Source organism: Podarcis muralis, chromosome 11, assembly GCF_964188315.1.
Source record: "Podarcis muralis chromosome 11, rPodMur119.hap1.1, whole genome shotgun sequence".
NCBI lineage: Eukaryota > Metazoa > Chordata > Lepidosauria > Squamata > Lacertidae > Podarcis > Podarcis muralis.
The window spans coordinates 8319067-8330279 of record NC_135665.1 but is presented as its reverse complement, the minus strand read 5'-3'; the positions used below and the strand labels follow the sequence as shown (position 1 = coordinate 8330279).

General features: G+C 43.9%; 1 protein-coding gene across 1 annotated transcript; it reads left to right on the top strand.

Annotated features, from left to right (window-relative positions):
* The first annotated feature begins 239 nt into the window (after window positions 1–239).
* Window positions 240–9380, top strand: ZNF367 (zinc finger protein 367). The gene is made up of 5 exons (XM_028748936.2): window positions 240–854; window positions 3959–4109; window positions 5561–5680; window positions 6416–6554; window positions 6984–9380. The coding sequence occupies exons 1-5, from the start codon at window positions 474–476 to the stop codon at window positions 7219–7221; spliced, it is 1029 nt and encodes a 342-aa protein (XP_028604769.2). The 5' UTR covers window positions 240–473; the 3' UTR covers window positions 7222–9380.
* Window positions 9381–11213: the final 1833 nt, after the last annotated feature.

The following is an 11213-nucleotide window of genomic DNA, read 5'->3' as shown; positions in this document are numbered from 1 at the left end:
GGCCCACCCACCCTAGGAGATTTTCGAATTCTGTTGGCCGGAGACGGCCAAGCGCCAGCCAATGGCTGAGCTCCTATACGGCTAAGACCCACCCAGCTACTCCCTTTTTCCCGCCGCCCGCCTTTGAAGTGAGGGAGCTCGGCGCTTTCCCCGCACGCCATTGGCCGCGGGGGCCCGCCACTCTCCTGACGTGGGCGCCCGACTTGGTGATTGGTTCCGCCCAGGCGCGAAATGTAACGCGGGAAAGTCTTGGATTCGGTGGCGGCGGTCAGGGTTGCGGCCGCTGCTGGGTGACAAGCCGCGTGTGGGAAGAGGCCGCGGCTGCTTCGGGGTTGGCGGCGTCCCTGAGGGGAAAAGCTCGGCCTGCTTCCCGGCCATGCGCCCCTGAGGCGTCCCCTGAGGGCACCGAAGAAGAGCCGAGGGCGGCGGCGGCGGCGGAGCGCAGCGTGCGAGAGGGCGACTCCCGGCGCAGGATGTCGGAGCGGCCGGGCCTCCCCGCGCCCGTCCTCCTGTGCCCGGGCGACTCCCCGAAGCGCGTCCTGGTCTCGGTCATCAAGACCACCCCCGTCAAGCCGCCCCGCGGAGCCGACGGCCGCGCGCCCCCGCCGCCGCCCATCCCCACCAGCCCGGGCTTCAGCGACTTCATGGTCTACCCGTGGCGCTGGGGGGAGAACGCGCACAACGTCACTCTCAGCCCCCCGCCGGCCACGCCGCAGCCTCTCCGCGATGGCGGAGGAGGTGGAGGAGGAGGAGCAGGCGGCGGCGGCGTCCGTGGAGCCGCGGGGCGCTCGGGCGGAGAGGACGAGGAGGCGGGCAGCCCGGACAGCGGCATCGGGGGCGGCGGGCACTTGAGGGTGAGTGCGGCGCCGAAGGGGTTAAGAGCCCCTGGAGGGGGCGGGGCAGGGAAAGGCGCGCGCGGCGGTTGAGGGGAAAGGGATCCTTTTTTTAAAGGGTTCTGGCCAACGTCCGGCCGGCCCCGCCCCCTCGGGTGCTCTTTTTTTTGGTGTGTGTTTGAGTGCAGTTAAGTCACTTCCGCGAGTGATTCACGCTCTGGGTGACGACACCTCCGCGCGCCAAAAGCGGGCTTGTGGTGTGTGTGTGTTTTTTTTGGTGTGTATGTATGGAGAGGTTTCCTTCCCCCCCCCCCGTGCGCGCGCCGCCGCTTTTTCCCGCGTGGTAGCGCGCGCTCACGCTCGAAGTTCGCGGCTCTTGCTCCCTTTGGCACCTGCGGTGCTCAAGAGGGCGCGCGCGCGCACTCTCTGCGCCCTTTAAATAACAACGACGGTAGCAACCTCGCCTCCTTATGTCCCCCCCCTTTTTTCATTTTTTTAAAATTGATTTTCACAGCATTATAAACAAACACATCAAACAAACAAACATAAATCATCACCTTATTAAAAATTACACTTATTAACATTATTGAGTGACTTCCTCGCTTCCCCTTGGTTGAATTTCATTGCATGTCAACGGTTTTCCAAATCATAGTTCTTAAAATAATTTAGCTTAAACATTAACATCCTTAGATCTTCACATTATGAAATTAAACCTATTAATTCATCACAACTTAAACAAAATCCTAAGCCAATTAAGTATCTGCAAGCTGTTTTCAGTTAGTTTAACATGTTTAACTAAGTAATCATTAAATTTGATCCAAACTTCCTGATACTACTCCTCCTTCTGGTTGCGGACTCTTCCGATTAGGTCGGCTAGCTCCGAAAAATCCATCATCTTCATCTGCCATTCTTCTTCTTCGCCTCCTTATGTCCAGTCGATACAACTCCTAAATAAATGGCAATCTTCTGCTTCCTGAATATTTGGCGTACACGTTTTGTTTCTTTTTACATTTTACATTTATAACCCACCTGAATTGGGGTTTGAACCTGGACCTCCCATGTTCCAGCCTGAGGCTCACTTCTTTCTCCTTTGGCGATCCAAATAATAATAATAATAATAATAATAATAATAATAATAATAATAATAATAATAATAATAATAATTTGTTATTTGTACCCTGCCCATCTAGCTGGGCTTCCCCAGCCACTCTGGGCAGCTTCCAAAAGTGTGGTAGTTGTTTTTCTCTTTGACATCTGGTGGGAGGGCATTCCACAGGGCAGGTGCCCTCTGCCTGGTTCCCTGTAGCTTTGCTTCTCACAGCGAGGGAACCGCTAGAAGGCCCTCGGCACTGGACCTCAGCGTCCTGGTAGAACGATGGGGGTGGAGACGCTCCTTCAAGTATACTGGGCCGAGGCCATTTAGGGCTTTAAAGGTCAACACCAACACTTTGAATTGTGCTCGGAAACGTACTGGGAGCCAATGTAGGTCTCGGCGGCCATCACCAGTCTAGCTGCCGCATTCTTCCATTAACACAGTCTTAACAATGAGTCCATAAGTGATTGTGGAGGCCAATTTTGGATCCACACATCCTTCCACAGTGGGGACATTGGTTTCCAGGCGGAAGTTGAGGGTTTGCCAAACGTGCCTTCCTCTTAGCATGTTTTGATCGTCTTCAAAGCTCATGACACCTTTGGTCAAGGCTGTTCTCCAACTGGAGCGCTCGCAGGCCAGTGTTTCCCAGTTGTTGGTGTTTATACTACATTTTTATTAGATTTGTCTTGAGACTTTAAACCTCTTTTGTTGACCACCAGCATTACGCTTTCCATTTTAAAGTTCAGAATAGAGTACTGTAGTTGCTTTAGAAGACAATAGTCAGGCATTTGCACAACATGACCAGTCCATCGAAGTTGGTGCTGAAGAATCATTGCTTCAACACTGTTGATCTTTGCTTCTTCCAGTACGCTGGAATTAGTTCGCCTGTCTTCCCAAGTAATGTGTAAAATTACACCACACCAGCTTGATAGAGAACACGTTTCCTGAATAAGTGGCACACACATACCCCTGGATAGTGGTTGCGAACTCTGCCACAATTTAACACTGTTCTTTGTTCTTTTTCTTTTGAGACTAGCAGAAAGGCAGGGATAAGGGAGCCACATGCTGACCTAGGCGCGAGCATCTTCACAATGCCAGTCCCTCCAAGTGCCCCTGTGTTGGAGGGTATGGAGATATGTGATCCCCGAACTAAGGAGATACAATTCAATCTGTTTATTTCAGCTGTAGGCCAGCATTTAACTAAGGGGATAAGTAATACAACCTTTAGAAGAAATCTAAAGGCAGCCCTGTATAGGGAAGTTTTTAAAAGTTTAATGTTTTATTTAGTTTTTATTTATGTTGGAAGCCACCCAGAGTGGCTGAGCCAACCCTGTCAGATGGTCGTGGTATAAATAAAAAAATTATCGGCAGCATTATAGAATATAGATATTCTATATATAGAATAGTGGGATGCGGGTGGCGCTGTGGGTTAAAGCCTCAGTGCCTAGGACCTGCCGATCGAAAGGTCGGCGGTTCGAATCCCCGCGGCGGGGTGCGCTCCCGTCGTTCGGTCCCAGCGCCTGCCAACCTAGCAGTTCGAAAGCACCTTCGGGTGCAAGTAGATAAATAGGGACCGCTTACCAGCGGGAAGGTAAACAGCGTTCCGTGTGCTGCACTGGCTCGCCAGAGCAGCGATGTCACGCTGGCCACGTGACCCGGAAGTGTCTGCGGACAGCGCTGGCTCCCGGCCTATAGAGTGAGATGAGCGCACAACCCTAGAGTCTGGCAAGACTGGCCCGAACGGGCAGGGGTACCTTTACCTTTACCTTTTATATATAGAATATAGATACAATTAGATATAATTAGATATAATGTACCTATTAAATGTATTGATCGCACATTCAGCAAACAGGTGCAGACAAAAATGCCAGTGTTTTGGGCTCTAGCAGGTTGTGACGGATGAATACCGTAGATTTGTGCCAGGAAACGCCTGCAAGAGCTCCACTGGCCTACGAGCTGAGGTCTAATGCCCCACCACGTTTTATATAGTAGTTCTTGGGAAGCATTTGATAATGGCCTGTTTATTTACCAGGATGGGACTAGAAGAGGTCGACCAAGAGCAGACACCGTCCGAGATCTAATAAGCGAGGGAGAGCACTCTTCAAGCAGGATTCGTTGTAGTGTTTGCAACAGGGTATTCCCACGAGAAAAGTCCTTACAGGCCCACAAAAGAACTCACACTGGTAAGTGGAACAAGTCAAGAAGGAAAAATCAAGCATGGATATTCTGTCCATGGTAGTGGATGAGACTCTTAATCTAAAGGATGTGGGTTCGAGCCCCACAATGGGCAAAAGATTCCTGCACTGCGAGGGGTTGTGATAGTCTTTTAATTACATTTATACTAGGCCTAGGTCTTGCTTCCAAGTGAACAAACACAAGATGATGACCTGTCATTTTGAGGTGGGAAGTAGGTGGTTGGTTTGAATCTTCTTCTTTTTTTCTCTTTCCTTAAACTCCTAAGTTGGTCACAAGGATTCTGCTTCTTCAAGTTTATCCAGGCAGAAGGTGACAACAAGACACTCTGAAGCTTTTGACACTTGCTTTGGAATTATGGCCACTAGCCAGCTAAGATTTGGGAGTGAACCTAAGGCAGTTCAGGTGCCCAATACAAAGGCTTGCTAGGTTCAACCCAGCAGAGCAAAAGTGAAGGAGGAATGTTTGTGCATTCTGCAGTTTCTCATTCCTCCCCTGGCATGCCCCCAACAAACCCCGTATTGGGCCTACAGCATCAAAGCTCTGACATATGTTGGACTAACACACTTGAGATTTCAGGGGTGATGCATAAGGGAAATCCAATAGCAGAACTCCCTGCTGTGTCAGATCTCTGGCACCCTCCAAAGGGCTATAGCACGGGTCAGCAAACTTTTTCCACAAGGGGCCGGTCCACTGTCCCTCAGACCTTGTGGGGGGCCAGACCATATTTTGAAGGGGGGGGGGAAATGAATGAATTCCTATGCCCCACAAATAACCCAGAGATGCATGTTAATTAAAAGGGCACATTCTACTCATGTAAAAACATGCTGATTCCCGGACCGTCTGTGGGCCGGATTTAGAAGGCGATTGGGCCCGATCCAGCCCCCAGGCCTTAGTTTGCCTACCCATGGGCTATAGGATTGTCCTTTCAATGGGAGAACTTTAAACCAATGGGACTTCAAAGAATCTTAACTTTGAATAATGCCCATTCTGTTGAATTGTTTGAATGAGGAAATATAGGGTGCATGGGCATAGCCAGCCCAGGGGGGTGGCAAGAAAGGGCAGCTGCTCCCCAGCAAAAATAAAATAGCAAACTGAGGTTCTGCTCCCCCCCCCCCCCGCGCAAACAAATATCCTGCCTACGCCCATGATAGGATGTACCTTTTGCAGTAACCTGGAAGCAGAGACTGTATATCAGAGCGATTAATTAAAGGTGTGTAGTCAAGTAGCATGCCAGCTAGAGCATCAGCACTTGGTCCATTCTGAATTTTATGTACATCTTTGTTGTTGTCCCTTAATTGTATTTCAAAGCAACTAAAAACATTTTAAAATTTGACAGCTTTACAATACTAACAAAAAGAACACACTTTTCAGAATGAGTTTTCAGTGCTTTTATTTCTACAAATACCCTTTTCAACCCCGTGATTGTTTTTTCCCCCAGGTGAAAGGCCTTATTTGTGTGACTACCCAGAGTGTGGGAAAGCTTTTGTTCAGAGTGGGCAACTTAAAACGCACCAACGTCTCCATACAGGGGAAAAACCTTTTGTGTGCGCCGAAAATGGTGAGCCAAGACAGAATTAACCTTTGTTCAAATAAACTGCCGTGAATACAATGGGAATAAGACGTGCCTGCTTCTAATATGTATTATACGAGAGGGAAGGAAGATTATGTATACTAGTAGTTTGAAAAAATAACGGTATTAACAGTAAAATAAAGTGCTTTAAAAATCCATTGAAATCTATGGGAGGGTGTTCAACTAATATTTAATTCCTCAGCTAAAACTGGTGATACTGAGTGCTTTGCCTGGAATGTGTGAAAAGAAAGCATTTTTGAAAGAATGCATCATGTAGTGAAGCACTAGGACTGGGCGTGGGGGGGTTGGGATCGCTGAAAGCTGAAGCTGTGTGCTTGAATACGGAGGAGGGGAGTATTTTGTGTAGGCCCCTTGCTTCCTTAGAAGGAGGGACCTATGGGGATTATGTAGCTTGAAGGGGGGGAGCCATTTCATGGCCAGTTAGCATGTGTGGCCATAGGGCAATACATCTTTGGAATAAGTGGGGAGGGCATGCAAGAGAAATTTGGAAAGCTAAAGGGGCTAAAGGAACACATAAGCCAGAATTTTGGTTGCCAAGTGCTAGTGTCTACTTTGTAACACTAATTACAGAAAAACTCCACTTGGTGTATGTTTTTAATGTTATGTTTTCTGGGCCAAGCAGTGTTTGTGTTTTAAACATGGGAAGTTAGTAGAATGTCTTTGTTTAAATTATTGGTATGTCTGTCTTGTCTTTTTAATAAGGATGCGTAAGCAGATTCACGCATGCAAACCGTCATTGTCCCAAACATCCATATGCAAAGCTGAGGAGAGAAGAACCAACAGACAGACTGAATAAAAAACAAACTGCAGAGAACAAAGCTGTTGCTGAATGGCTGGCAAAGTAAGTTATTTCATATAAAATGCAAAGCTTATTATTATTATTATTTTATTATTATTACTATTTAAATACTTTGCAATGTTTAAAAGCAATTCTGATTATTATTACTATTATTATTATTATTTTATTATTATTACTATTTAAATACTTTGCAATGTTTAAAAGCAATTCGTAAATGAAATAAGTTTAAAAGCATTGAGAATTGGGAACATTTTGTCATGTCATGTTGGATGTATTGTAAGTATGGCATTTCAAACCACACTCGGCAAGTCTTATTTTTTAAAGGCTTCTTATTCCCTCTTACTTCACGGTCGTCTTTGCTTTGAATGAACCAATCCTTTCCTTAGCTTAATTACATGAAATCCAAGGGACTATCAGGCTACAGTGTTTTCAGTTGCTATTTATAATGCTAACATTCATCTTTACTGACAGGTACTGGGAGATGAGAGAACAGCGCACTCCTACGTTGAAAAGCAAAACTACTCATAAGCCTGACCAGGAGCAGCAGGATCCCATGGAATATCTTCAGTCTGAAGATGAGGAGGAGGAGGAAAAAAATATTGCCCATTCAGTTTCCTGTAGCCGCCTCCAAGAACAGCGCGAACGCTTGCATGGAGCACTGGCACTAATTGAGCTTGCCAACTTGGCTGGGGCACCATTACGACAGTAATAGGCGAACTGGACCTGCTGATAAAAAGTACTGCATTTGGTACTTAAAACCAGTTAGCTCCTGGGCATAAGCTAAGCACCTTATTTGCTTCTATAGGCTGCTATTCTGTAGAATTTATGAAGAATGTTGTTGCCCCAGAAAATGGGGTAAGAGAATTGCACTTTTTTTTTTGTATGAGAAAGTCAGATGTAAAGCTTTTTAAAGTATTTTGTAAATAGGAGACTGTATAATGCAGAGTGGGAAATGCTCATGTTATGGAAAGCTAGATTTGCAAAGTTAGGGCTTTGCTCTTAATCACAATTATGTGGAAGTAAGTCACTGCAATCAGTGGGGCTTGCCTCTATGTAAAAGTGTTTAAAGTCAGAATTCCTGTCATTCTTTGATAAAGTTTTCACAGGAAGCACTTTCTGAACTCATTAGATTAGAATAATGGTACGTACGTTCAAAGAAAATAGTTGAAACATTTTTTTAAAAAAATTGGATGTAAACAGTGATGCAACCATGGTTTTTCAAACATCAATATTTTACCTAGCATTGCTCGCTAGAATGCTAGAAATAGCTGTTGTAACCTTGTAGCAGCATAGAATAACTGGGTAGTATGTCGTTCAGAATCTTCACTGTGACTACTGACATGGAGACTGACTTTCCTTTTAGTAGGCTGAGGTCTTGGCGGTCTCTTGGTTGAGTAGCACTTCTTGTTCCCAACAGAATATTGGGAGCATTTGCACATTGTTGGACTCACCTATACATCTTGCAAATTCTAGGCATCATGGTAACATTCCATCAATTGAGGATTTCTTTCAGATTTAGACCCTAGAGCAATGGGGTTTGTTTTTGGTAATGGGGATATTTACAGGGTAGCATTGGTTTTAGTAAAAGACAGCAAACACTAATACTGCTTCAGAAGATTTTATTGCAGATAGATATTTCTTGCATAACGCCACCTTATTGCTTCCATTTGAAACGTTACATACCAAGTTTTGTGTTCACTAGCTAGTACAGTTATTGATAAAAATATTTGCTATACAATTAGTAAATTAGGCTTCTGGAAGTAGTTGCAAGTGTGAGATATATGGATTAGTATTTTCCCCCCTTTCCCCCCAAATTAAGATATAGGGATAGCACTTAGTGCTCTTGAGCACTCAACGGGGAAAAAAGGTATAGCCTTAATAGTTTTAAGTTATCATATGCCAGGCATGTGCCTTTTATAGCGATTTGTGATCAAATTGAGTAGAGGTGCATAATAGACTAAGAGAATTTTATGCTCCTGTTTTTAGAAAAAAATTAAGGCTATTGGCATAAAAATATAAACTATGTGATACTTGACCTAACAGCCACCTATTAGCATTTGTTGGACTTCATTCCTTCTGACCACAACAAATGAGCAAAGAATGTTATTTCCCAGTATAAAGTTTAATTACAGATGTCTTGTCATTGGCACGATAAAGATACATTTCCAGGGTTCTACTTATATAGTGTCAAAGTCATTTTTGTATATCCTTAAGAATTATGTATTAATGCTGGCAAACAGCTAGAAAGGGGGAAGGTAGTGCAGTAGATGGATTTAAATTACACTGTCACTTTTTGGCTTGTTAATTTCTTATGTTTGTTTGCCACCTCTGATTCTTTAAAGCAAAGCACTTCAACCTGGATTTTTCGAGTTCATAACAATTGACATGAAGTCCTTGGGGAAAAAAGGCTAAGGACCCTCAAATGCCAACTTTGATGCTTTCCCCAAAAGGGGAAAGACATTTTGCACTTCATGGAATCCAACTGATAACTTGAAGGTAAAGTTACGACTGCAACATCTGGTATTGCGAGCAAGGCCTAATTCATTGTTGGTACACACAAACACATTCCCTTTTTTTCAGTCTATATTTACACAGAATGCATATTGAAAATATGCATTTAATTATTTTTTAAAAGAAAACCCTGCATACTGACTAGCTCTAGGCTAGTTGAGCTGCTTTACCAATTATGTATAAAATACATCTTTGGAAAAACTCTAGAATAAGTTACATTTGTGAAAAAGATTGGCATTTTGAAATGGTGGTTCAAGAATTCTCTGCTTCATATGATTAAGCTGTACTTTTGGCATGAATTAAAATGCTGTAATTCTAATAAGCTTTGAATAAAAAGTTGCCTGAGTTTTAAAACTGTTTATGATGATACTGTTGCTTTGCATTGTATCCTAGAATGTATGCTACATTCAGAAGTTCTGGTGCATGCACAATAGTTCTGTGTCTCTGACTCTTGTACGTTGAAGAACTGGTTGGTACAGTTCTCTCTCTAATTAAAAAGTTATTTAACAGGAAATGCAAAGCACCTTGTGTGCATTTGAAACCTTGACTTATACAGTGGTACCTTGGGTTACATACGCTTCAGGTTACAGACTCTGCTAACCCAGAAATAGTGCTTCAGGTTAAGAACTTTGCTTCAGGATGAAAACAGAAATTGTGCGGCGGTGGCGCAGCAGCAGCAGGAGGCCCCATTAGCTAAAGTGGTGCTTCAGGTTAAGAACCTCCAGAACGAATTAAGTACTTAACCTGAGGTACCACTGTAAGCCTGTTTTGGTTCATATGCTTTCTTAGGGGCTTATTCTAGCACTGGAAAATATTTTTATTAAACTGTGTGAGTGAGGAGAAGGAGCTACAAATACAGCCGTGGGAAAAAGAAAGTGCTCTTTGAATTCTGTGGTTTTGCATATCAGGACATAAAAGCAATTATTTGTTCCTTAGCAGGTCTTAAAATTGGGTACATAAAACCTCAGGTGATGAACAACAACAACACCACATATACTACATCATGTCATGATTTATTTGAGAGAAATAAAGCCAAGATGGAGAAATCATGTGTAAAATCGAAGTACACCCTGACTGATTCCGTAGGAATTAAGAGGCTAAGTAGCAGGCGCAGGGTTGCTAATCAAATGCCCTTGCTTAATTGATCATCAGCAAGTGTACCACTTGTCATTGTTCTATATATTTGATCAGTTTGTAGTTATCATTCTTGAGCTCTTCGAATATTCACCCAAACTTCTTTAGCAATTCAGTGCCAGGTGTGTTGATGTTGAGTCACTTGTGCCAGCTCCGAATTATTATTATTATTATTATTATTATTATTATTATTATTATTATTATTACCCTGCCCAACATATGAAGAGTTGAGTGTGTTAGTGTATGGTTAGGAGAATTTTTTTAACGTGCTATTATAGGTTCATAAGTATGCATTCAAAATAAGATGCCTAGATCTTGATCTCTCAAGAAAGAATGTGAACATCAATCCTGCTGCTGTGAAGGGCTGAGAAAGTTAAACATGGATCGGTTGTGAAATAGAATGAAATGGGTTCTAGGATTTGCTGAAGGGGAAATATGTGTAGGTCATACAAAGGCTGTTAAGGCTGAATAATGTTTGTCACTTCAGTTTGCCATTCTCATGGCAGTGTGCAAAAGCATTTGATCCCCAGGACTATTGGCATCCATCAGTCATGAGACAATGGAGTTCGCCTCTGAGGGTGAAGTCTAACCGCTGCGTTAGTAGCACCAAAGGGACCTTTCTTGGGTGCAAACCTGGGCAGTGTGTATGGGGGTCCTGGGCTGCCGAGATGACAAGACCCCATTTGCGGCCTTGCTGGTGGGGTCTCCAGGAATGAACCTTTAATAATGGGTGTTGCTGTGCTTTGTAATGGATTAGGAACCGAAGATCTCTCAGAAAACAAATTGTAACAGGTAAGAAAGCAACCTGAGTTCTTAACAACAAAGGCACCAAAATGCAATAATAATAATAATGGATTATAAACACATTGGCATTTGGCAACAACATAAGTTCCTTTAGAAACACAATTTACAAAGACTCATAATCTAGTCCAGGGGTCAGCAAACTTTTTCTGCAGGGGGCCGGTCCACTGTCCCTCAGACCTTGTGGGGGGCCGGACTATATTTTGAAGAAAAAAAAATTCATATGCCCCACAAATAACCCAGAGATGCATTTTA